General features: G+C 47.2%; 2 protein-coding genes across 2 annotated transcripts in view; both read right to left on the bottom strand.

Moving 5' to 3' along the window:
• The window catches only part of LOC106604125 (docking protein 3), a 31049-nt gene extending 17504 nt beyond the window's left edge, over positions 1 to 13545 (bottom strand). Inside the window, exons 1-4 of the mRNA XM_045717817.1 lie at positions 12880 to 13545; positions 12467 to 12677; positions 12100 to 12200; positions 10009 to 10105 (exon numbers count right to left, since the gene is read on the bottom strand). Of these exons, the coding sequence (XP_045573773.1) occupies positions 10009 to 10105; positions 12100 to 12200; positions 12467 to 12677; positions 12880 to 12936 (466 nt within the window). The 5' untranslated portion in view covers positions 12937 to 13545. The remainder of the gene's footprint in view (positions 1 to 10008; positions 10106 to 12099; positions 12201 to 12466; positions 12678 to 12879) is intronic.
• A 160-nt stretch (positions 13546 to 13705) lies between these two features.
• The window catches only part of ddx41 (DEAD-box helicase 41), a 71300-nt gene continuing 57378 nt past the window's right edge, over positions 13706 to 27627 (bottom strand). Inside the window, 3 exon segments of the mRNA NM_001140327.1 lie at positions 13706 to 14249; positions 18097 to 18207; positions 21856 to 21927. Of these exon segments, the coding sequence (NP_001133799.1) occupies positions 14113 to 14249; positions 18097 to 18207; positions 21856 to 21927 (320 nt within the window). The 3' untranslated portion in view covers positions 13706 to 14112.

Genomic DNA, 27627 nt, shown 5'->3' with positions numbered 1-27627 from the left:
CAGGTCCTGATGTGGCTGTGGACTACACTAGTTCATTTAGCAGGTCCTGATGTGGCTGTGGGCTACACTAGTTCATTTAGCAGGTCCTGATGTGGCTGTGGGCTACACTAGTTCATTTAGCAGGTCCTGATGTGGCTGTGGGCTACACTAGTTCATTTAGCAGGTCCTGATGTGGCTGTGGGGCTACACTAGTTCATTTAGCAGGTCCTGATGTGGCTGTGGGCTACACTAGTTCATTTAGCAGGTCCTGATGTGGCTGTGGGCTACACTAGTTCATTTAGCAGGTCCTGATGTGGCTGTGGGCTACACTAGTTCATTTAGCAGGTCCTGATGTGGCTGTGGGCTACACTAGTTCATTTAGCAGGTCCTGATGTGGCTGTGGGGCTACACTAGTTCATTTAGCAGGTCCTGCTGTGGCTGTGGGGCTACACTAGTTCATTTAGCAGGTCCTGATGTGGCTGTGGGTGACACTAGTTCATTTAGCAGGTCCTGATGTGGCTGTGGGGCTACACTAGTTCATTTAGCAGGTCCTGATGTGGCTGTGCCATATGGCTGTGGGCTACACTAGTTAATTTAGCAGGTCCTGATGTGGCTGTGCCATATGGCTGTGGGTGACACTAGTTCATTTAGCAGGTCCTGATGTGGCTGTGGGCTACACTAGTTCATTTAGCAGGTCCTGATGTGGCTGTGGGCTACACTAGTTAATTTAGCAGGTCCTGATGTGGCTGTGGGCTACACTAGTTCATTTAGCAGGTCCTGATGTGGCTGTGCCATATGGCTGTGGACTACACTAGTTCATTTAGCAGGTCCTGATGTGGCTGTGGGCGACACTAGTTCATTTAGCAGGTCCTGATGTGGCTGTGGGGCGACACTAGTTCATTTAGCAGGTCCTGATGTGGCTGTGGACTACACTAGTTCATTTAGCAGGTCCTGATGTGGCTGTGGGCGACACTAGTTCATTTAGCAGGTCCTGATGTGGCTGTGGGCGACACTAGTTCATTTAGCAGGTTCTGATGTGGCTGTGGGCTACACTAGTTCATTTAGCAGGTCCTGATGTGGCTGTGGACTACACTAGTTCATTTAGCAGGTCCTGATGTGGCTGTGGGGCTACACTAGTTCATTTAGCAGGTCCTGATGTGGCTGTGGGGCTACACTAGTTCATTTAGCAGGTCCTGATGTGGCTGTGGACTACACTAGTTCATTTAGCAGGTCCTGATGTGGCTGTGGGCTACACTAGTTCATTTAGCAGGTCCTGATGTGGCTGTGGGCTACACTAGTTCATTTAGCAGGTCCTGATGTGGCTGTGGGCTACACTAGTTCATTTAGCAGGTCCTGATGTGGCTGTGGGGCTACACTAGTTCATTTAGCAGGTCCTGATGTGGCTGTGGGCTACACTAGTTCATTTAGCAGGTCCTGATGTGGCTGTGGGCTACACTAGTTCATTTAGCAGGTCCTGATGTGGCTGTGGGCTACACTAGTTCATTTAGCAGGTCCTGATGTGGCTGTGGGCTACACTAGTTCATTTAGCAGGTCCTGATGTGGCTGTGGGGCTACACTAGTTCATTTAGCAGGTCCTGATGTGGCTGTGGGGCTACACTAGTTCATTTAGCAGGTCCTGATGTGGCTGTGGGTGACACTAGTTCATTTAGCAGGTCCTGATGTGGCTGTGGGGCTACACTAGTTCATTTAGCAGGTCCTGATGTGGCTGTGCCATATGGCTGTGGGCTACACTAGTTAATTTAGCAGGTCCTGATGTGGCTGTGCCATATGGCTGTGGGTGACACTAGTTCATTTAGCAGGTCCTGATGTGGCTGTGGGCTACACTAGTTCATTTAGCAGGTCCTGATGTGGCTGTGGGCTACACTAGTTCATTTAGCAGGTCCTGATGTGGCTGTGGGGCTACACTAGTTCATTTAGCAGGTCCTGATGTGGCTGTGGGGCTACACTAGTTCATTTAGCAGGTCCTGATGTGGCTGTGGGGCTACACTAGTTCATTTAGCAGGTCCTGATGTGGCTGTGGGCTACACTAGTTCATTTAGCAGGCCCTGATGTGGCTGTGGGCTACACTAGTTCATTTAGCAGGTCCTGATGTGGCTGTGGGCTACACTAATTCATTTAGCAGGTCCTGATGTGGCTGTGGGGCTACACTAGTTCATTTAGCAGGTCCTGATGTGGCTGTGCCATATGGCTGTGGGCGACACTAGTTAATTTAGCAGGTCCTGATGTGGCTGTGGGCTACACTAGTTCATTTAGCAGGTCCTGATGTGGCTGTGGGGCGACACTAGTTCATTTAGCAGGTCCTGATGTGGCTGTGCCATATGGCTGTGGGCTACACTAGTTCATTTAGCAGGTCCTGATGTGGCTGTGGGGCTACACTAGTTCATTTAGCAGGTCCTGATGTGGCTGTGGGCTACACTAGTTCATTTAGCAGGTCCTGATGTGGCTGTGGGGCGACACTAGTTCATTTAGCAGGTCCTGATGTGGCTGTGGGCTACACTAGTTCATTTAGCAGGTCCTGATGTGGCTGTGGGCTACACTAGTTCATTTAGCAGCTCCTGATGTGGCTGTGGGGCTACACTAGTTCATTTAGCAGGTCCTGATGTGGCTGTGGGCTACACTAGTTCATTTAGCAGGTCCTGATGTGGCTGTGGGCTACACTAGTTCATTTAGCAGGCCCTGATGTGGCTGTGGGCGACACTAGTTCATTTAGCAGGTCCTGATGTGGCTGTGGGCTACACTAGTTCATTTAGCAGGTCCTGGTGTGGCTGTGGGCTACACTAGTTCATTTAGCAGGTCCTGATGTGGCTGTGGGCTACACTAGTTCATTTAGCAGGTCCTGATGTGGCTGTGGGCTACACTAGTTCATTTAGCAGGTCCTGATGTGGCTGTGGGGCGACACTAGTTCATTTAGCAGGTCCTGATGTGGCTGTGGGCTACACTAGTTCATTTAGCAGGTCCTGATGTGGCTGTGGGCTACACTAGTTCATTTAGCAGGTCCTGATGTGGCTGTGGGGCGACACTAGTTCATTTAGCAGGTCCTGATGTGGCTGTGGACTACACTAGTTCATTTAGCAGGTCCTGATGTGGCTGTGGGCTACACTAGTTCATTTAGCAGGTCCTGATGTGGCTGTGGGCTACACTAGTTCATTTAGCAGGTCCTGATGTGGCTGTGGGCTACACTAGTTCATTTAGCAGGTCCTGATGTGGCTGTGGGGCGACACTAGTTCATTTAGCAGGTCCTGATGTGGCTGTGGGCTACACTAGTTCATTTAGCAGGTCCTGATGTGGCTGTGGGCGACACTAGTTCATTTAGCAGGTCCTGATGTGGCTGTGGGGCTACACTAGTTCATTTAGCAGGTCCTGATGTGGCTGTGGGGCTACACTAGTTCATTTAGCAGGTCCTGATGTGGCTGTGGGCTACACTAGTTCATTTAGCAGGTCCTGATGTGGCTGTGGGGCGACACTAGTTCATTTAGCAGGTCCTGATGTGGCTGTGGGCGACACTAGTTCATTTAGCAGGTCCCAGCTATTCTGTGTTGAGCGGTTAACAATGAAACAGGTCCTCCTAGATGCTTAATGTAGAGTTATTAATGTAACTTTAGTTGTTCTACAGACGTTGGGCTGTATGTTTAGATGTTTAATACATTATAAGGCTGCATGATGAGACTATAATGATGATTTGAAAAAAGGCGCTTTAAAGTCATGACGTCTTGACGTACACACTCCAATAGTCTCTCATTCACAATTTGACAAGCACTTGATAATGCCTCGAATTTCACAGCGGCATCCCCCCCTTTTAAAAAAAAAAATCCATGCCTTTCGCGGACGGAGTGCTGCATTGCGCCCTTTTACCGGAGTGTGCTGCGCAATCCCCGAAACGGCTCTCCGTCACGATCGGGTCTTTCTCAACGGCTGCAAGTTCAAACGGACACATCCAGGATGCATCTGCGTGCGTCCTTGTCCAGTTCCTCATAGTTTAAGATATTAGAAGAACTGTCCACATTTACTTTTCGTCAGCCAACAAGATGAGTAAGCCTAACGAACAGCAAAAGCACCAGCCTATGTCAATCTACTATCCTCCATAGTACAAAAACCGACCTATTCTATTCTGTGCTAGAAATAAATATTCCAAACCGTTTGGGACAGTTGTAGGATGCGATACACCTCAAATTAATACAACCACGAGCATAAAAAAAAATAAAAAATTATAAGCAATGACCTGACGTAACAAATCAGAACATTTAGCTTAAAATGTTGATAAACTATTAGGTTATTTCTTCACATTATAAACGCAACAATGTGCACATGGTAGGAGGTTGTAAACTGAACGTTCCATTAACGAGAAAACACCATTATCAACAGCGACCGCTAAAGGGGTTATGAAAACACCATTATCAACAGCACCCTAAAGGGGTTATGAAAACACCATTATCAACACCATTATCAACAGTGACCACTAAAGGGGTTATGAAAACACCATTATCAACACCATTATCAACAGTGACCACTAAAGGGGTTATGAAAACACCATTATCAACAGCGATCACTCAAGGGGTTATGAAAACACCATTATCAACAGCTACCGCTAAAGGGGTTATGAAAACACCATTATCAACAGCGATCACTCAAGGGGTTATGAAAACACCATTATCAACAGCTACCCCTAAAGGGGTTATGAAAACACCATTATCAACAGCGACACACTAAAGGGGTAATGAAAACACCATTATCAACACCATTATCAACAGTGACCACTAAAGGGGTTATGAAAACACCATTATCAACAGTGACCACTAAAGGGGTAATGAAAACACCATTATCAACACCATTATCAACAGTGACCACTAAAGGGGTTATGAAAACACCATTATCAACAGCGATCACTCAAGGGGTTATGAAAACACCATTATCAACAGCTACCGCTAAAGGGGTTATGAAAACACCATTATCAACAGCGACCGCTAAAGGGGTTATGAAAACACCATTATCAACAGCTACCGCTAAAGGGGTAATGAAACCACCATTATCAACAGCGACCCACTAAAGGGGTTATGAAAACACCATTATCAACAGCGACCCACTAAAGGGGTATGGAAAACACCATTATCAACACCATTATCAACAGCACCCTAAAGGGGTTATGAAAACACCATTATCAACAGCGACCCACTAAAGGGGTAATGAAAACACCATTATCAACAGCAACCACTAAAGGGGTTATGAAAACACCATTATCAACAGCGACCACTCAAGGGGTTATGAAAACACCATTATCAACACCATTATCAACAGTGACCACTAAAGGGGTTATGAAAACACCATTATCAACAGCAACCACTAAAGGGGTTATGAAAACACCATTATCAACAGCGACCACTCAAGGGGTTATGAAAACACCATTATCAACAGCGACCACTAAAGAGGTAATGAAAACACCATTATCAACAGCGGCCCACTAAAGGGGTTATGAATACACCATTATCAACAGCAACCACTCAAGGGGTTATGAAAACACCATTATCAACAGCAACCACTAAAGGGGTTATGAAAACACCATTATCAACAGCAACCACTCAAGGGGTTATGAAAACACCATTATCAACAGCGACCCACTAAAGGGGTTATGAATACACCATTATCAACAGCGACACACTAAAGGGGTAATGAAAACACCATTATCAACACCATTATCAACAGCGACCACTAAAGGGGTTATGAAAACACCATTATCAACAGCGACCACAAATGCAATTATACATGTAATGCTTTTATTATAAAGGAGCATTTTTATGGTGAAAATTATCTTCCCCAAAGTTGAAACTCACGCTGCTTATATATGTCAGTTAGGATCTACACCCGTTGTAAAGCAGATTAATGTGCTTCATTTTAATTGGTTATTTAGCCACTTTAGTTGTGATACAAACATTATTAAAACATATAAGACTATGGGCTAGGATACATGAGGGGTGATACTAACCTTATTAAAACATATAGGACTATGGGCTAGGATACATGAGGGGTGATACTAACCTTATTAAAACATATAGGACTATGGGCTACTAACCTTATTAAAACATATAGGACTATGGGCTACTAACCTTATTAAAACATATAGGACTATGGGCTACTAACCTTATTAAAACATATAGGACTATGGGCTACTAACCTTATTAAAACATATAGGACTATGGGCTACTAACCTTATTAAAACATATAGGACTATGGGCTAGGCTACATGAAGGGTGATACTAACCTTATTAAAACATACAGGCCTATGGGCTAGGCTACATGAGGTGTGAGACTACGGTTCGAACAAGTGGCAAAAAAAAGGCATTGTTTCTTATGATGGGCATCATTCAAATCAAATCAAAGTTTACAGTGAGGGAAAAAAGTATTTGATCCCCTGCTGATATTGTACGTTTGCCCACTGACAAAGAAATGATCAGTCTATAATTTTAATGGTAGGTTTATTTGAACAGTGAGAGACAGAATAACAACAAAAAAATCCAGAAAAACGCATGTCAAAAATGTTATAAAATGATTTGCATTTTAATGAGGGAAATAAGTATTTGACCCCTCTGCAAAACATGACTTAGTACTTGGTGGCAAAACCCTTGTTGGCAATCACAGAGGTCAGACGTTTCTTGTAGTTGGCCACCAGGTTTGCACACATCTCAGGAGGGATTTTGTCCCACTCCTCTTTGCAGATCTTCTCCAAGTCATTAAGGTTGAGGCTGACGTTTGGCAACTCGAACCTTCAGCTCCCTCCACAGATTTTCTATGGCTAGGCCACTCCAGGACCTTAATGTTGCCTTGGCCATGTGTTTTGGGTCATTGTCATGCTGGAATACCCATCCACGACCCATTTTCAATGCCCTGGCTGAGGGAAGGAGGTTCTCACCCAAGATTTACTCAAAAGGCCCCGTCCATCGTCCCTTTGATGCGGTGAAGTTGTCCTGTCCCCTTAGCAGAAAAACACCCCCAAAGCATAATGTTTCCACCTCCATGTTTGACGGTGGGGATGGTGTTCTTGGGGTCATAGGCAGCATTCCTCTTCCTCCAAACACGGCGAGTTGAGTTGACGCCAAAGAGCTCCTTTTTGGTCTCATCTGACCACAACACTTTCACCCAGTTGTCCTCTGAATCATTCAGATGTTCATTGGCAAACTTCAGACGGGCATGTATATGTGCTTTCTTGAGCAGGGGGACCTTGCGGGCGCTGCAGGATTTCAGTCCTTCATGGCGTAGTGTGTTACCAATTGTTTTCTTGGTGACTATGGTCCCAGCTGCCTTGAGATCATTGACAAGATCCTCCCGTGTAGTTCTGGGCTGATTCCTCACCGTTCTCATGATCATTGCAACTCCACGAGGTGAGATCTTGCATGGAGCCCCAGGCCGAGGGAGATTGACAGTTCTTTTGTGTTTGTTCCATTTGCAAATAATCGCACCAACTGTTGTCACCTTCTCACCAAGCTGCTTGGCGAGGGTCTTGTAGCCCATTCCAGCCTTGTGTAGGTCTACAATCTTGTCCCTGACATCCTTGGAGAGCTCTTTGGTCTTGGCCATGGTGGAGAGTTTGGAATCTGATTGATTGATTGCTTCTGTGGACAGGTGTCTTTTATACAGGTAACAAACTGAGATTAGGAGCACTCCCTTTAAGAGTGTGCTCCTAATCTCAGCTCGTTACCTGTATAAAAGACACCTGGGAGCCAGAAATCTTTCTGATTGAGAGGGGGTCAAATACTTATTTCCCTCATTAAAATGCAAATCAATTTATAACATTTTTGACATGCGTTTTTCTGGATTTTTGTTGTTGTTATTCTGTCTCTCACTGTTCAAATAAACCTACCATTAAAATTATAGACTGATCATTTCTTTGTCAGTGGGCAAACGTACAAAATCAGCAGGGGATCAAATACTTTTGTCCCTCACTGTAGATATGGTTAAAGTGACTGCGTAAAAGAGGGGTTGGCGGGTGGTGGGTGGAGGGACACATTGCAGATAGCCCGGTTAGCCAATGTGCGGGAGCACTGGTTGGTCGGCCCAATTGAGGTAGTATGTACATGAATATATAGTTAAAGTGACTATGCATATATGATAAACAGGGCACACAATGCAAATAGTCCAGGTAGCCATTTGATTACCTGTTCAGGAGTCTTATGGCTTGGGGGTAAAAACTATTGAGAAGCCTTTTTGTCCTAGACTTGGCACTCCGGTACCGCTTGCCATGCGGTAGTAGAGAGAACAGTCTATGACTGGGGTGGCTGGGGTCTTTGACAATTTTTAGGGCCTTCCTCTGACACCGCCTGGTGTAGAGGTCCTGGATGGCAGGAAGCTTAGCCCCAGTGATGTACAGGTCCGTACCCACTACCCTCTGTAGTGCCTTGCGGTCAGAGGCCGAGCAATTGCCGTACCAGGAAGTGATGCAACCGGTCAGGATGCTCTCGATGTTGCAGCTGTAGAACCTTTTGAGGATCTCAGGACCCATTCACAAGTGATAATACATAATTCACAAGTGACAGGCTAATATTGTCCCCCATCAGACTATTCTTGATTTAATATTGTTTTTCCATATACTAAATAATATGTGAAATTTGTTTTGATTTAGAATGGACCATTTGTCATGCACCTGTATCAAAACAGGGGCAGCGGGAAAAAATACATGTCATCTATGCACTTAAATAGCGAATGGAGGACGCTTTTCCCTCTGGTTTATTTTCATGCCAGCCAGGTATGCTATACTCCTGTTGTAAATATAAGCAATGTGCTTAATATTAGGAAAGTTGAGAAATAAATATAGTAGGCCTAGCCTGTAGAAAGCTGACGGGATCCTCCTCTTTTTATTAGAGGCCATTACTCTGTTTTCTACCGCAATTGCGTAGCCTATAGAAATGTTGTGCAACATGAGCTCATAGGCTCTCATGATGTGTTTGATTAGATTTTCGATTTCATTTGCTTTGATGTCAAAGTGATTAGAGGGACAATAGAGTGTTGAGTACCAGGCAGTTGTCTAGTTTGGGAGGCTACTAATGACAAGCAGCAGCATCAGAGCTTGGAGAAGACTAATTACCGTGACTAAACGATCCGGGGTGTGGCGGTAATACGGTCACTGCAACAGCCCTAGTTCCAATTCATCCCGAAGGTGTTCGATGGGGTTGAGGTCAGGGCTCTATGCAGGCCAGTCAAGTTCCTTCACACCGATCTCAACAAACCATGCTGTAGCGTTAAGACTTCCCTTCACTGGAACTAAGGGGCCCGGACCATGAAAAACAGCCTCAGACCATTATTCCTCCTCCACCAAACTTTACAGTTGGCACTATGCATTGGGGCTGGTAGGGTTCTCCTGGCATCTGCCAAACCCAGATTCATCTGTCAGACTGCCAGATGGTGAAGCGTGATTCATCACTCCAGAGAACGCGTTTCCACTGCTCCAGAGTCCAATGACAGCGAGCTTTACACCACTCCAGCCGACGCTTAGCATGCTCAGCCATGGAAACCTATTTCATGAAGCTCCCAAGGAACAGTACTTGTGCTGATGTTGCTTCCAGAGGCAGTTTTAAACTCTGTAGTGAGTGTTGCAACCGAGGACAGGCAATTTTTACGTGCTTCAGCACTCGGTGGTCCCGTTCTGTGAGCTTGTGTTGCCTACCACTTTGCGGCTGAGCCGTTGTTGCTCCTAGATGTTTCCACTTCACAATAACAGCACTTACAGTTGACCGGGGGCAGCTCTAGCAGGGCAGAAATGTGATGAACTGACTTGTTGGAAAGGTGGCATCCTATGACGGTGCCACGTTGAAAGTCACTGAGCTCTTCAGTAAGGCCATTCTATTGCCAATGTTTGTCTATGGAGAATGCATGGCGGTGTGCTCAATTTTATACACCTGTCAGCAACGGGTGTGGCTGAAATAGCTAAACCCACATACTGCTGTATAAATAGTGTATACTGTGTGTGTGTGTGTGTGTGTGCGTGCGTGCGTGCGTGCGTGCGTGCGTGCGTGTTCTATGTACCTGTCTTCCAGGTAGCATACAGTTCATTCTCCTCCATGGGAATCCCCACCCCACCTCCTCTCTCCTTCTCTCCTCTCTCTGTGTGTCCAGATTCTTTCTGCAGCAGAACAAACAGAGGGTTTTATGATACTAGAGAACAGCAGTGTTGGGCTAAAACATAACGCTGAGATATATGAATGAGAAGCCCAGACATACAGAGTATTGTTCTGATTCCACAGAAGTCTTCGTCAAGCGGTTAGATCACACGATAAGGAGTAACCGTTCTGATTTACGACCAGTTTTTCTTTATAATCATAATCAATATGATTACATGGAAAGGGGGGGAGATGACCCTAGATGTATAAGAGCCCAGTTAGTTTTATGACTGTTAGAGAGGCGGCTAGGGGGAGGAGAGACAGGCTAGGGGGAGGAGAGACGGGGTTTGAGAGGAGGCTAGGGGGAGGAGAGACGGGCTAGGGGGAGGAGAGACAGGCTAGGGGGAGGAGAGACAGGCTAGGGGGAGGAGAGACAGGCTAGGGGGAGGAGAGACAGGCTAGGGGGAGGAGAGACAGGCTAGGGAGAGGAGAGACAGGCTAGGGGGAGGAGAGACAGGCTAGGGGGAGGAGAGACAGGCTAGGGGGAGGGAGACAGGGTTTGAGAGGAAGCTCGGGGGAAGGAGACAGGGTGTGACAGGAAGCTAGGGGAGGGATACAGGGTTTGTGTAAGCAGTAGTAAAGAGAAGGAGAAGTAAGGAGGTGACCAACTGTTGTTACCCAGACTACTTCCTCATTGTTGCCAGTGGGTTTGCTTGAAAATGTCTCCCTATTGGGTCCTGGTCAAAATGGCTCCCTATTGGGTCCTGGTCAAAATGGCTCCCTATTGGGTCCTGGTCAAAATGGCTCCCTATTGGGTCCTGGTCAAAATGTCTCCCTATTGGGTCCTGGTCAAAATGTCTCCCTATTGGGTCCTGGTCAAAATGTCTCCCTATTGGGTCCTGGTCAAAATGTCTCCCTATTGGGTCCTGGTCAAAATGAGTGAAGTACAAGGAATAGGGTGACCTATAGGGAATAGGGTGCCCTGTAGAGAATAGGGCGCATTTGCTACAGGCTGAGTTACCAGAGAGACAAACACTACAAGCCCCTTCTAATGGTGTCTTATGAATACAGCACTAGCGGTTCGGGGGGGGGGGGCAGTGCCCCTGTGACAACAATTTTGAACCCCCTTGTGGCAACCCCTAAATGTGGAGTATGAAATCATTTTTACATAACTAATTTTTGCTATCGTTCTTTTATTATTTACATCCGTTATTAGACAGTGGCAACGCGGAACACTAATTTAACCCACACATTTTCTAGAGGGACGGCTTTAGGATGGAACACAACAGTATGGTACCACATGCAAAACGATATGACAACAATAACGTCTAATGTAACTTGGCCCCTCTAACAGTACAACTGGCCCCAGCTTGCCCCCCCCCAGTTGAAATGGTCTAGAACCGCCACTGAATACAAGTCCCTTCTAATGTTGTCTTATGAATACATAATCAATTCACCTTTTATTTAAAAAAAAAAAAAAAAATATATATATATATATAATAGAAATAAATGTCATACTGGCTATTTATATAGTCCCCTCCTCCCTGTGTACCTGGAAGGTTAAAAACACATACGGCCCCTTCCTGGAAGGTTAACAACACATACGGCCCCTTCCTGGAAGGTTAAAAACACATACGGCCCCTACATGGAAGGTTAAAAACACATACGGCCCCTTCCTGGAAGGTTATAAACACATACGGCCCCTTCCTGGAAGGTTAAAAACACATACGGCCCCTTCCTGGAAGATAATAAACACACACGGCCCCTTCCTGGAAGGTTATAAACACACACGGCCCCTTCCTGGAAGGTTATAAACACACACGGCCCCTTCCTGGAAGGTTAAAAACACATACGGCCCCTTCCTGGAAGGTTATAAACACATACGGCCCCTTCCTGGAAGGTTAAAAACACATACGGCCCCTTCCTGGAAGGTTAAAAACACATACGGCCCCTTCCTGGAAGGTTAAAAACACATACGGCCCCTTCCTGGAAGGTTAAAAACACATACGGCTCCTACCTGGAAGGCTAGTTGGCAGAGAGCCCCCACCCAGTCATGGTAGTTCTCTGAGGCCAGGATGTATCTTCTCTGTGTCGTGTTCAGGTCGAACGCTCTACAGTCTGGAGGACGTTGGTTCAAAAGATCAACAATTTTATTTCAGGAAAACAAAAAAACAAAAAGAATTAAAGCGGCAATAAGTTTAATAAACCAACATTTAAAACCAACTAAACTGCCTTATATCAGGGGTTCAACTGTTTCTCAGATTGCAGGGAGTATACACTCTAGGAAACACTGATATTAACAGATTAAGGACCAATATAATGGACAGATTAAGGACCGGTTTCATGGACAGATTAAGCCTAGTCCTGGACTAAAAACACCATACCATCGTTAGGGAGAGCTGGAGGGTAGCTCTCGTCTGGGACCAGGGTAACACTGAGGCAGTCACACAGCTGAACAATCTTCCTACTCTGGGCGGACTTGGATTTGGAGCCGGTGGACGTGTGGCCTCCGTCAAGGATGTCGTAAAATTCGACTCGACCGATGCCAAAAACGCTAGGGGGGTAGAGAACCATCCATATTTTCTTCCACGTTTTCTGTGGCGGACGGATACAGCAGTCAATCATGATGAATTATTCTTATAAGTGTTTATAACAACTTTCATAAACGTCACTTGAATTTGTAATCAGATGAGAATAGCCTTCCAACATTTCTTCCGACATTAGTAAAGACGATCATCGATTAGCTCAGTTGAGTAAAAGTCCTGCAAATATACAGCATCTATGTAAAAACACTCACCTTTCCAAACTTGTTTCCCTTAAGGTAGAGCATCCCCTCCTTGAAAACCACCTCCATTTTCTCTCTCTCTCTCTCTCTCTCTGTGTGTGTGAGATAATCAAACAGTCCTTGACCTCCACCCTAGTGTAGCCTACGTACTCTCTCAAGTCTGTCTGTTAGGTTGTCCTCTAGTAAAACTCTGTAGTCTTCGTTCTAGTTTCTGTTAGTTAGGTTGTCCTCTAGTAAAACTCTGTAGTCTTTGTTCTAGTTTCTGTTAGTTAGGTTGTCCACCAGCACCTCAGAGTTCAGCACCCTCCTCAGTCTCCCCAGTCTGTGTTAATGTGGTTACTCGCACCTCCACCGACTGACAGTCAAGTCCCTTCCCCCTGTCTCTCCACTGCAGCTGTGTTCCAGCGACGTCGACACAGCAGTCTGAAGCGATAGTGAACCTACAGATCAGAAGTGGTCTAGTTTTTCTTCCTTCCCTTCTACAACACGTCATTTACCAGAGAAAGATATTTTCTTTCCATCTGACTTTTTAAAAATTATTATTTTATTTTTTACATGCACTAGCAGAAAGAAATGTGAAAAATAAATAAATAAAGTAATATATTTGATAAATTTAAAACAGATCGTAACAGAGTGTACTGCGATGATTCAACTCATTCTTAGTCACAACGTAAAAATTCTTATCGTTTTCACCATGGTTACGGAAGACACTCGCACTTCCCTTTCTGAAGGTAATTCTATCGAACACCGCGGTATTTCAACACACATTTCTACAATCCGAAGTTACTAAATCGTTCCACTGTCCATAAAAATAAAATGAGCACAGTGGAAAGTCTGATGTGGTTCGTAAAATTGATTTATTAACGTTGCAGAGAAATGTACATTTTTAATACAAAAACAGAAAATAATAAAACAGATAAGAGAAATAGAGAGTTGCACAAAAATAGTTCAACTTTTTTATACATACAGAGCGTTTCTGTCTAACCCAGCCCCGGGGACAAGGTTGATACATAAAATACATGTTACTTCCTCTATTCCATGAATGCTCTGAGAAGATAGGCCATCACAACCATGTCAGTCTCACAGAGTCATGATGTATATCAAAACAGACCTGCTGGGTCAAAATCATATGTCAAATACTATTTGACGTGCACTTGGAACAATCCTTTAGGGGACAATCCCAATTGGTCGAACCATTGTACCTGGCATAACAAACCAGGCAAAGCATTAAGCAGGTGACAGTATTCAGAAGTCCATGGAGCTGTGTGCCAGGTAGTCTTTACGTCCAATATTAGTGACCTGTTTGGTCTGCATGGCCTCCAGTTTGGGACAGTCTGTGATTCGATGGCCAAGACCACCACAGAATGTACAGCCTCTCTCTCCTGGGGAAGAGTAGCAACAACAACAACAGGTAGGTTAGAATGGAGGAGGAACCAAGCCAAGACATGGCAGACATCTGGGCTACTAAATCATATTTACAGCAATAAACTATTTAAAAAAAATAAAATAAAATTGTAACTTCTGTGAACAGAAAAGGAGAAATGAGTGATAGAGAAGCAGCAGAAGCAGACTGATAGAAATATTTCAACAGAAAGAGAAATATTTCAACGGAGACAGATATATATATATATATATATGGAGTGGTTGATATATATGGTTGATATATATATATATGGAGTGGTTGAAAAACCACTTTCTCTCTGTTTCTGTTGATATATATATATATGGAGTGGTTGATATATATGGTTGATATATATATATATGGAGTGGTTGATATATATGGTTGATATATATATATATATGGAGTGGTTGAAAAACCACTTTCTCTCTGTTTATATATATATATCAACAGAAACAGAGAAAAACAGAGAGAAACAAATACAGTTGAAGTGGGAAGTTTACATACACTTAGGTTGGAGTCATTAAAACTCGTTTTTACAACCACTCCACACATTTCTTGTTGACAAACTATAGTTTTGGCAAGTCAGTTAGGACATCTGCTTTGTGCATGACACAAGTCATTTTTCCAACAGTTGTTTACAGACAGATTATTTCACTTCTAATTCACTGTATCACAATTCCAGTGGGTCAGGAGTTTACATACACTAAGTTGACTGTGCCTTTAAACAGCTTGGAAAATTCCAGAAAATGATGTCATGGCTTTAGAGGCTTCTGATAGGCTAATTGACATCATTTGAGTCCATTGGAGGTCTACCTGTGGATGTATATCAAGGTCTACCTTCAAACTCAGTGCCGCTTTGCTTGGCATCATGGGACAATCAAAAGAAATCAGCCAAGACCTCAGAAAAAAATTGTAGACCTCCACAAGTCTGGTTCATCCTTGGGAGCAATTTCCAAACGCCTGAAGGTACCACGTTCATCTGTGCAAACAATAGTACACAAGTATAAACACCATGGGACCACGCAGCCGTCATACCGCTCAGGAAGGAGACGCGTTCTGTCTCCTAGAGATGAACGTACTTTGGTGCGAAAAGTGCAAATCAATCCCAGAACAACAGTAAAGGACCTTGTGAAGATGCTGGAGGAAACAGGTACAAAAGTATCTATATCCACAGTAAAAACGAGTCCTATATCGACATAACCTGAAAGGCCGCTCAGCAAGGAAGAAGCCACTGCTCCAAACCCGCCATAAAAAAGCCAGACTACGGTTTGCAACTGCACATGGGGAAAAAGATCGCACCTTTTGGAGAAATGTCCTCTGGTCTGATGAAACAAAAATAGAACTGTTTGGTCATAATGACCATCGTCATATTTGTAGGAAAAAGGGGGATGCTTGCAAGCCGAAAAACACCATCCCAACCGTGAAGCACGGGGGCGGCAGCATCATGTTGTGGGGGTGCTTTGCTGCAGGAGGGACTGGTCCACCTCACAAAATAGATGGCATCATGAGGGAGGAAAATGATGTGGATATATTGAAGCAACATCAAGGCATCAGTCAGGAAGTTAAAGCTTGGTCGCAAATGGGTCTTCCAAATGGACAATGACCCCAAGCATACTTCCAAAGTTGTGGCAAAATGGCTTAAGGACAACAAAGTCAAGGTATTGGAGTGGCCATCACAAAGCCCTGACCTCAACCCTATAGAAAATGTGTGGGCAGAACTGAAAAAGCGTGTGCGAGCAAGGAGGCCTACAAACCTGACTCAGTTACACCAGCTCTGTCAGGAGGAATGGGCCAAAATTCACCCAACTTATTGTGGGAAGCTTGTGGAAGGCTACCCAAAACGTTTGACCCAAGTTAAACAATTTAAAGGCAATGCTACCAAATACTAATTGAGTGTAAACTTCTGACCCACTGGAAATGTGATGAAAGAAATAAAAGCTGAAATAAATCATTCTCTCTACTATTATTCTGACATTTCACATTCTTAAAATAAAGTGGTGATCCTAACTGACCTAAGACAGGGAATTTTTACTAGGATTAAATGTCAGGAATTGTGAAAAACTGAGTTTAAATGTATTTGGCTAAGGCAAATGTAAACTTCTGACTTCAACTGTATATATACACTGCTCAAAAAATAAAGGGAACACTAAAATAACACATCCTAGATCTGAATGAATGAAATAATCTTATTAAATACTTTTATCTTTACATAGTTGAATGTGCTGACAAAATCACACAAAAATAATCAATGGAAATCCAATTTATCAACCCATGGAGGTCTGGATTTGGAGTCACACTCAAAATTGAAAGTGGAAAACCACACTACAGGCTGATCCAACTTTGATGTAATGTCCTTAAAACAAGTCAAAATGAGGCTCAGTAGTGTGTGTGGCCTCCACGTGCCTGTATGACCTCCCTACAATGCCTGGGCATGCTCCTGATGAGGTGGCAGATGGTCTCCTGAGGGATCTCCTCCCAGACCTGGACTAAAGCATCCGCCAACTCCTGGACAGTCTGTGGTGCAACGTGGCGTTGGTGGATGGAGCGAGACATGATGTCCCAGATGTGCTCAATTGGATTCAGGTCTGGGGAACGGGCGGGCCAGTCCATAGCATCAATGCCTTCCTCTTGCAGGAACTGCTGACACACTCCAGCCACATGAGGTCTAGCATTGTCTTGCATTAGGAGGAACCCAGGGCCAACCGCACCAGCAAATGGTCTCACAAGGGGTCTGAGGATCTCATCTCGATAGCTAATGGCAGTCAGGCTACCTCTGGCGAGCACATGGAGGGCTGTGTGGCCCCCCAAAGAAATGCCACCCCACACCATGACTGACCCACCGCCAAACCGGTCATGCTGGAGGATGTTGCAGGCAGCAGAACGTTCTCCACGGCGTCTCCAGACTCTGTCACGTCTGTCACATGTGCTCAGTGTGAACCTGCTTTCATCTGTGAAGGGCGCCAGTGGCGAATTTGCCAATCTTGGTGTTCTCTGGCAAATGCCAAACGTCCTGCACGGTGTTGGGCTGTAAGCACAACCCCCACCTGTGGACGTCGGGCCCTCATACCACCCTCATGGAGTCTGTTTCTGACCGTTTGAGCAGACACATGCACATTTGTGGCCTGCTGGAGGTCATTTTGCAGGGCTCTGGCAGTGCTCCTCCTTGCACCAAGGCGGAGGTAGCGGTCCTGCTGCTGGGTTGTTGCCCTCCTACGGCCTCCTCCACGTCTCCTGATGTACTGGCCTGTCTCCTGGTAGCGCCTCCATGCTCTGGACACTACGCTGACAGACACAGCAAACCTTCTTGCCACAGCTCGCATTGATGTGCCATCCTGGATGAGCTGCACTACCTGAGCCACTGGTGTGGGTTGTAGACTCCGTCTCATGCAACCACTAGAGTGAAAGCACCGCCAGCATTCAAAAGTGACCAAAACATCAGCCAGGAAGCATAGGAACTGAGAAGTGGTCTGTGGTCCCCACCTGCAGAACCACTCCTTTATTGGGGGTGTCTTGCTAATTGCCTATAATTTCCACCTGTTGTCTATTCCATTTGCACAACAGCATGTGAAATTTATTGTCAATCAGTGTTGCTTCCTAAGTGGACAGTTTGATTTCACAGAAGTGCGATTGACTTGGAGTTACATTGTGTTGTTTAAGTGTTCCCTTTATTTTTTTTGAGCAGTATATTTACCTATATATCAACAGAGAGAGAGATATAAATATATAACAGAGAGATAAATATATATCAACAGAGAGAGAGAGAGAGAGAGAGCGCGAGAGAAAGGAAGGAGGGAGAGTAAGTAGCAGAAAGAGATTAGGATAGTTACCTCCGATATCCAGCATGGTCTCGTCTCCTGTCTGCAAGACCTGTAGAACAGGAGGAACCTTCTGCTTGGCTTCGATCAGCAGGGCCTTCAGATCCATCAGTACCGACTCATCTATAGGAAGGGAAGATTTCAGGGTTGTGTTCAATAAGAACCAAAAGGAAGAAAAGGACTGCAAATAGCGAGGGACTACCTGGACTTACCCAAGCATCATTTTCATTTTCTGTTGTAAATTATTATTATTATTATTATTTTTACATTTTCAGTTACAATCCAGGGGCATCATACAGGTGTTTTCTCTACAAATCTGTTTTAAGACGCCATGGATGCAAACTCCAGAACATGCAATGGAAACCAAAACCATGGAAACCAAAACCATGGCTAAATGTAGAGAATCAAGCTTGCTTCCTTTTTTATACATTTTTATTTCACCTTTATTTAACCAGGTCGGCCAGTTGAGAACAAGTTCTCATTTACAACTGCGACCAAGATAAAGCAAAGCAGTGCGACACAAACAACAACACAGAGTTACACATGGAATAAACAAGCGTACAGTCAATAACACAATAGAAAAAAAGGAAGTCTATATACAGTGTGTGCAAATGGCGTGAGGCGGTAAGGCAATAAATAGGCCATAATAGCTAAGTAATTACAATTTAGCAGATTAACACTGGAGTGATAGATGAGCAGATGATGAGCAAGTAGAGATACTGGTGTGCAAAAGAGCAGAAAAGTAAATAAAACAATATGGGGATGAGGTAGGTAGATTGGGTGGCTATTTACAGATGGTCTGTGTACAGCTGCAGCGATCAGTTAGCTGCTCAGATAGCTGATGTTTAAAATTAGTGAGGGAAATGTAAGTCTCCAGCTTCAGTGATTGTTGCAATTCGTTCCAGTCATTGGCAGCAGAGAACTGGAAGGAAAGGCAGCCAAAGGAGGTGTTGGCTTTGGGGACGACCAGTGAGATGTACCTGCTGGAGCGCATGCTACGGGTGGGCGTTGTTATCATGACCAGTGAGCTGAGATAAGGCGGAGCTTTACCTAGCATAGACTTATAGATGACCTGGAGCCAATGGGTCTGGCGACGAATATGTAGCGAGGGCCAGCCGACTAGAGCGTACAGGTTGCAGTGGTGGGTGGTATATGGGGCTTTGGTGACAAAACGGATGGCACTGTGATAGACTACATCCAGTTTGCTGAGTAGAGCGTTGGGGGCTATTTTGTAGATGACATCGCCAAAGTCGAGGATCGGTAGGATAGTCAGTTTTACGAGGGTATGTTTGGCGGCGTGAGTGAAGGAGGCTTTGTTGAGAAACAGAAAGCCGATTCTAGATTTGATTTTGGATTGGAAATGCTTAATATGAGTCTGGAAGGAGAGTTTACAGTCTAGCCAGACACCTAGGTATTTGTAGTTGTCCACATATTCTAGGTCAGAACCGTCCAGAGTAGTGATGCTAGTCGGGCGGGCGGGTAGCGAACAGTTGAAAAGCATGCATTTGGTTTTACTAGCGTTTAAGAGCAGTTGGAGGCCACGGAAGGAGAGTTGTATGGCGTTGAAGCTCATCTGGAGGTTAGTTAACACAGTGTCCAAAGAAGGGCCAGAAGTATACAGAATGGTGTCGTCTGCGTGGAGGTGGATCAGAGAATCACCAGCAGCAAGAGCGACATCATTGATATATACAGAGAAAAGAGTCAGCCTGAGAATTGAACCCTGTGGCACCCCCATAGAGACTGCCAGAGGTCCGGACAACAGGCCCTCCAATTTGACACACTGAACTCTGTCTGCGAAGTAGTTGGTGAACCAGGCGAGGCAGTCATTTGAGAAACCAAGGCTGTTGAGTCTGCCGATAAGAATACGGTGATTGACAGTCGAAAGCCTTGGCCAGGTTGATGAAGACGGCTGCACAGTACTGTCTCTTATCGATGGCGGTTATGTCATGTCGTTTAGGACCTTGAGTGTGGCTGAGGTGCACCCGTGATCAGCTCGGAAACCAGATTGCACAGTCGAGAAGGTACGGTGGGATTCGAAATGGTCAGTGATCTGTTTATTAACTTGGCTTTCGAAGACTTTAGAGAGGCAGGGCAGGATGGATGTAGGTCTATAACAGTTTGGGTCTAGAGTGTCACCTCTTTGAAGAGGGGGATGACCGCGGCAGCTTTCCAATCTTTACGGATCTCGGATGATACGAAAGAGGTTGAACAGGCTAGTAATAGGAGTTGCAACAACGGCGGCGGATAATTTTAGAAAGAGATGGTCCAGATTGTCTAGCCCAGCTGATTTGTATGGGTCCAGGTTTTGCAGCTCTTTCAGAACATCTGCTATCTGGATTTGGGTGAAGGAGAAGCTGGGGAAGCTCAGGCAAGTAGCTGCGGAGGGGGGGAGATGTTGGCCGGGGTTGGAGTAGTCAGGAGGAAAGCATGGCCAGTTGTAGAGAAATGCTTGTTGAAATTCTCAATTATCGTGGATTTATCGGTGGTGACCGTGTTACCTAGCCTCAGAGCAGTGGGCAGCTGCGAGGAGGTGCTCTTGTTCACCATGGACTTTACAGTGTCCCAAAACTTTTTGGAGTTAGAGCTACAGGATGCAAATTTCTGTTTGAAAAAGCTAGCCTTTGCTTTCCTGACTGACTGCGTGTATTGGTTCCTGACTTCCAAGAACAGTTGCATATCGCGGAGACTATTTGATGCTATTGCAGTCCGCCACAGAATGTTTTTGTGCTGGTCAAGGGTAGTCAGGTCTGGAGTGAACCAAGGGCTATATCTGTTCCTGGTTCTACATTTTTTGAAAGGGGCATGCTTATTTAAGACGGTGAGCAAATTACTTTTAAAGAACGACCAGGCATCCTCGTCTGACGGGATGAGGTCAATATCCTTCCAGGATAGCCGGGCCAGGTCGATTAGAAAGGCTTGCTCGCTGAAGTGTTTTAGGAAGTGTTTGACAGTGATGAGGGGTGGTCGTTTGAACGCGGACCCATAGCGGATGCAGACAATGAGGCAGTAATCACTGAGATCCTGGTTGAAGACAGCAGAGGTGTATTTAGAGGGCAGGTTGGTCAAGATAATGTCTATGAGGGTGCCCATGTTTACGGATTTAGGGTTGTACCTGGTGGGTTCCTTGATGATTTGTGTGAGATTGAGGGCATCAAGCTAAGATTGTAGGACTGCCGGGGTGTTAAGCATATCCCAGTTTAGGTCACCTAACAGAACGAACTCTGAAGATAGATGGGGGGGCAATCAATTCACATATGGTGTCCAGGGCACAGCTGGGAGCTGAGGGGGGTCTATAACAGGCGGCAACAGTGAGAGACTTATTTCTGGAGAGATTAATTTTTAAAAGTAGAAGTTCAAATTGTTTGGGCATAGACCTGGATAGCATGACAGAACTCTACATGCTAACTCTGCAGTAGATTGCAACTCCGCCCCCTTTGGCAGTTCTATCTTGTTGGAAAATGTTATAGTTAGGGATGGAAATGTCAGGGTTTTTAGTGGCCTTCCTAAGCCAGGATTCAGACACAACTAGGACATCCGGGTTGGCGGAGTGTGCTAAAGCAGTGAGTAAAACAAACTTAGGGAAGAGGCTTCTGATATTAACATGCATGAAACCAAGGCTTTTTCGATTACAGAAGTCAACAAATGAGAGTTCCTGGAGACACGCAGGGCCTAGGTTAACCTCCATGGTGGGGTGCGGGTACAGTGGAGGTAAGCCCAGGCACTGAGTGATGATAAGAGAGGTTACATCTCTGGACGTGGCTTGTTTCTTACCACAGCCTTTGTTGATGAAAGTGGTGGCGATCCCAGTCTTCCCTGATCGACCGGTTCTACCAATCCTGTGGACTGGAACACAAAACAACACAGTCTGATTATAGAGAGGGAATACATGAGATTTTGGGGTAACAATATTGTGCACTTGAGGGGAGATATGAGCAGATTAACGAGAAGAAATGGGGAAACATGTACTCCCTCCCTCTAGGCCAGGTTACCCTCTCTCTCTAGGCCAGGTTATCATCTCTCTCTCTAGGCCAGGTTACCCTCTCTCTCTAGGCCAGGTTACCCTCTCTCTCTCTCTAGGCCAGGTTACCCTCTCTCTCTCTCTAGGCCAGGTTACCCTCTCTCTCTCTAGGCCAGGTTACCCTCTCTCTCTCTAGGCCAGGTTACCCTCTCTCTCTAGGCCAGGTTACCCTCTCTCTCTCTAGGCCAGGTTACCCTCTCTCTCTCTAGGCCAGGTTACCCTCTCTCTCCAGGCCAGGTTACCCTCTCTCTAGGCCAGGTTACCCTCTCTCTCTAGGCCAGGTTACCCCTCTCTCTCTAGGCCAGGTTACCATCTCTCTCTAGGCCAGGTTACCCTCTCTCTCTCTAGGCCAGGTTACCCTCTCTCTCTCTAGGCCAGGTTACCCTCTCTCTCTCTCTAGGCCAGGTAACCCTCTCTCTCTAGGCCAGGTTACCCTCTCTCTCTCTAGGCCAGGTTACCCTCTCTCTCTAGGCCAGGTTACCCTCTCTCTCTAGGCCAGGTTACCCTCTCTCTCTCTCTAGGCCAGGTTACCTCTCTCTCTCTAGGCCAGGTTGCCCTCTCTCTCTCTCTAGGCCAGGTTACCCTCTCTCTCTCTCTAGGCCAGGTTGCCCTCTCTCTCTCTCTAGGCCAGGTTACCCTCTCTCTCTCTAGGCCAGGTTACCCTCTCTCTCTCCTAGGCCAGGTTACCCTCTCTCTCTAGGCCAGGTTACCCTCTCTCTCTAGGCCAGGTTACCCTCTCTCTCTCTAGGCCAGGTTACCCTCTCTCTCTCTAGGCCAGGTTACCCTCTCTCTCTAGGCCAGGTTACCCTCTCCCTCTAGGCCAGGTTACCCTCTCTCTCTAGGCCAGGTTACCCTCTCTCTCTCTAGGCCAGGTTACCATCTCTCTCTCTCTAGGCCAGGTTACCCTCTCTCTCTAGGCCAGGTTACCCTCTCTCTCTCTAGGCCAGGTTACCCCCCTCTCTCTCTAGGCCAGGTTACCCTCTCTCTCTAGGCCAGGTTACCATCTCTCTCTCTAGGCCAGGTTACCCTCTCTCTCTCTAGGCCAGGTTACCCTCTCTCTCTAGGCCAGGTTACCCTCTCCCTCTAGGCCAGGTTACCATCTCTCTCTCTCTAGGCCAGGTTACCATCTCTCTCTCTAGGCCAGGTTACCCTCTCTCTCTAGGCCAGGTTACCATCTCTCTAGGCCAGGTTACCATCTCTCTAGGCCAGGTTACCATCTCTCTAGGCCAGGTTACCCTCTCTCTCTAGGCCAGGTTATCATCTCTCTAGGCCAGGTTACCCTCTCTCTCTAGGCCAGGTTACCATCTCTCTAGGCCAGGTTACCCTCTCTCTAGGCCAGGTTACCCTCTCTCTCTCTCTAGGCCAGGTTACCATCTCTCTCTCTCTAGGCCAGGTTACCCTCTCTCTCTAGGCCAGGTTACCCTCTCTCTCTAGGCCAGGTTACCATCTCTCTCTAGGCCAGGTTACCCTCTCTCTCTCTAGGCCAGGTTACCCTCTCTCTCTCTAGGCCAGGTTACCCTCTCTCTCTCTCTAGGCCAGGTAACCCTCTCTCTCTAGGCCAGGTTACCCTCTCTCTCTCTAGGCCAGGTTACCCTCTCTCTCTAGGCCAGGTTACCCTCTCTCTCTAGGCCAGGTTACCCTCTCTCTCTCTCTAGGCCAGGTTACCATCTCTCTCTCTAGGCCAGGTTGCCCTCTCTCTCTCTCTAGGCCAGGTTACCCTCTCTCTCTCTCTAGGCCAGGTTGCCCTCTCTCTCTCTCTAGGCCAGGTTACCCTCTCTCTCTCTAGGCCAGGTTACCCTCTCTCTCTCTAGGCCAGGTTACCCTCTCTCTCTAGGCCAGGTTACCCTCTCTCTCTAGGCCAGGTTACCCTCTCTCTCTCTAGGCCAGGTTACCCTCTCTCTCTCTCTAGGCCAGGTTACCCTCTCTCTCTAGGCCAGGTTACCCTCTCCCTCTAGGCCAGGTTACCCTCTCTCTCTAGGCCAGGTTACCCTCTCTCTCTCTAGGCCAGGTTACCATCTCTCTCTCTCTAGGCCAGGTTACCCTCTCTCTCTAGGCCAGGTTACCCTCTCTCTCTCTAGGCCAGGTTACCCCCCTCTCTCTCTAGGCCAGGTTACCCTCTCTCTCTAGGCCAGGTTACCATCTCTCTCTCTAGGCCAGGTTACCCTCTCTCTCTCTAGGCCAGGTTACCCTCTCTCTCTAGGCCAGGTTACCCTCTCCCTCTAGGCCAGGTTACCATCTCTCTCTCTCTAGGCCAGGTTACCATCTCTCTCTCTAGGCCAGGTTACCCTCTCTCTCTAGGCCAGGTTACCATCTCTCTAGGCCAGGTTACCATCTCTCTAGGCCAGGTTACCATCTCTCTAGGCCAGGTTACCCTCTCTCTCTAGGCCAGGTTATCATCTCTCTAGGCCAGGTTACCCTCTCTCTCTAGGCCAGGTTACCATCTCTCTAGGCCAGGTTACCCTCTCTCTAGGCCAGGTTACCCTCTCTCTCTCTCAGGCCAGGTTACCATCTCTCTCTCTCTAGGCCAGGTTACCATCTCTCTCTCTCTAGGCCAGGTTACCTCTCTCTCTCTCTAGGCCAGGTTACCATCTCTCTCTCTCTAGGCCAGGTTACCCTCTCTCTCTAGGCCAGGTTACCCTCTCTCTCTAGGCCAGGTTACCATCTCTCTCTCTCTAGGCCAGGTTACCATCTCTCTCTCTCTAGGCCAGGTTACCATCTCTCTCTCTCTAGGCCAGGTTACCATCTCTCTCTCTCTCTCTCTAGGCCAGGTTACCATCTCTCTCTAGGCCAGGTTACCCTCTCTCTCTAGGCCAGGTTACCATCTCTCTCTAGGCCAGGTTACCCTCTCTCTCTCTCTAGGCCAGGTTACCCTCTCTCTCTCTAGGCCAGGTTACCATCTCTCTCTCTCTAGGCCAGGTTACCCTCTCTCTCTAGGCCAGGTTACCCTCTCTCTCTAGGCCAGGTTACCCTCTCTCTCTAGGCCAGGTTACCATCTCTCTCTAGGCCAGGTTACCCTCTCTCTCTCTAGGCCAGGTTACCCTCTCTCTCTCTAGGCCAGGTTACCCTCTCTCTCTCTCTAGGCCAGGTTACCCTCTCTCTCTCTCTAGGCCAGGTTACCCTCTCTCTCTCTCTAGGCCAGGTTACCCTCTCTCTCTCTAGGCCAGGTTACCCTCTCTCTCTAGGCCAGGTTACCCTCTCTCTCTAGGCCAGGTTACCCTCTCTCTCTAGGCCAGGTTACCCTCTCTCTCTAGGCCAGGTTACCATCTCTCTCTCTAGGCCAGGTTACCCTCTCTCTCTCTAGGCCAGGTTACCCTCTCTCTCTCTCTAGGCCAGGTTACCCTCTCTCTCTCTCTAGGCCAGGTTACCCTCTCTCTCTCTAGGCCAGGTTACCCTCTCTCTCTAGGCCAGGTAACCCTCTCTCTCTAGGCCAGGTTACCCTCTCTCTCTAGGCCAGGTTACCATCTCTCTCTCTAGGCCAGGTTACCATCTCTCTCTCTAGGCCAGGTTACCCTCTCTCTCTCTCTAGGCCAGGTTACCCTCTCTCTCTCTCTTAGGCCAGGTTACCCTCTCTCTCTCTCTAGGCCAGGTTACCCTCTCTCTCTAGGCCAGGTTACCCTTTCTCTCTAGGCCAGGTTACCCTCTCTCTCTAGGCCAGGTTACCCTCTCTCTCTAGGCCAGGTTACCCTCTCTCTCTAGGCCAGGTTACCCTCTCTCTCTAGGCCAGGTTACCCTCTCTCTCTAGGCCAGGTTACCCTCTCTCTCTCTAGGCCAGGTTACCCTCTCTCTCTAGGCCAGGTTACCCTCTCTCTCTCTAGGCCAGGTTACCCTCTCTCTCTCTAGGCCAGGTTACCCTCTCTCTCTCTCTAGGCCAGGTTACCCTCTCTCTCTCTAGGCCAGGTTACCCTTTCTCTCTAGGCCAGGTTACCCTCTCTCTAGGCCAGGTTACCCTCTCTCTCTAGGCCAGGTTACCCTCTCTCTCTAGGCCAGGTTACCCTCTCTCTCTAGGCCAGGTTACCCTCTCTCTCTAGGCCAGGTTACCCTCTCTCTCTAGGCCAGGTTACCATCTCTCTCTCTAGGCCAGGTTACCCTCTCTCTCTCTAGGCCAGGTTACCATCTCTCTCTAGGCCAGGTTACCCTCTCTCTCTCTAGGCCAGGTTACCCTCTCTCTCTCTAGGCCAGGTTACCCTCTCTCTCTAGGCCAGGTTACCATCTCTCTCTCTCTAGGCCAGGTTACCCTCTCTCTCTCTCTAGGCCAGGTTACCATCTCTCTCCAGGCCAGGTTACCCTCTCTCTCTCTAGGCCAGGTTACCCTCTCTCTCTAGGCCAGGTTACCATCTCTCTCCAGGCCAGGTTACCCTCTCTCTCTAGGCCAGGTTACCCTCTCTCTCTAGGCCAGGTTACCATCTCTCTCCAGGCCAGGTTACCCTCTCTCTCTCTAGGCCAGGTTACCCTCTCTCTCTAGGCCAGGTTACCCTCTCTCTCTAGGCCAGGTTACCCTCTCTCTCTAGGCCAGGTTACCCTCTCTCTCTCTAGGCCAGGTTACCCTCTCTCTCTCTAGGCCAGGTTACCCTCTCTCTCTCTAGGCCAGGTTACCCTCTCTCTCTCTAGGCCAGGTTACCCTCTCTCTCTCTAGGCCAGGTTACCCTCTCTCTCTCTAGGCCAGGTTACCCTCTCTCTCTCTAGGCCAGGTTACCCTCTCTCTCTAGGCCAGGTTATCATCTCTCTCTCTCTAGGCCAGGTTACCATCTCTCTCTCTCTAGGCCAGGTTACCATCTCTCTCCAGGCCAGGTTACCCTCTCTCTCTCTAGGCCAGGTTACCCTCTCTCTCTAGGCCAGGTTACCATCTCTCTCCAGGCCAGGTTACCCTCTCTCTCTAGGCCAGGTTACCCTCTCTCTCTAGGCCAGGTTACCATCTCTCTCTAGGCCAGGTTACCCTCTCTCTCTAGGCCAGGTTACCCTCTCTCTCTAGGCCAGGTTACCCTCTCTCTCTAGGCCAGGTTACCCTCTCTCTCTCTAGGCCAGGTTACCCTCTCTCTCTCTAGGCCAGGTTACCCTCTCTCTCTCTAGGCCAGGTTACCCTCTCTCTCTCTAGGCCAGGTTACCCTCTCTCTCTCTAGGCCAGGTTACCCTCTCTCTCTCTAGGCCAGGTTACCCTCTCTCTCTCTAGGCCAGGTTACCCTCTCTCTCTCTAGGCCAGGTTACCCTCTCTCTCTAGGCCAGGTTACCCTCTCTCTCTAGGCCAGGTTACCCTCTCTCTCTAGGCCAGGTTACCCTCTCTCTCTAGGCCAGGTTACCCTCTCTCTCTAGGCCAGGTTACCCTCTCTCTCTAGGCCAGGTTACCCTCTCTCTCTCTAGGCCAGGTTACCCTCTCTCTAGGCCAGGTTACCCTCTCTCTCTAGGCCAGGTTACCCTCTCTCTAGGCCAGGTTACCCTCTCTCTCTAGGCCAGGTTACCCTCTCTCTCTAGGCCAGGTTACCCTCTCTCTCTAGGCCAGGTTACCCTCTCTCTCTAGGCCAGGTTACCCT

This window comes from Salmo salar, chromosome ssa05 (genome assembly GCF_905237065.1).
Source record: "Salmo salar chromosome ssa05, Ssal_v3.1, whole genome shotgun sequence".
Taxonomy (NCBI): Eukaryota; Metazoa; Chordata; class Actinopteri; order Salmoniformes; family Salmonidae; genus Salmo; species Salmo salar.
The sequence above is the reverse complement of the archived record's forward strand: the minus strand, read 5'-3'. Positions and strand labels throughout refer to the sequence as shown.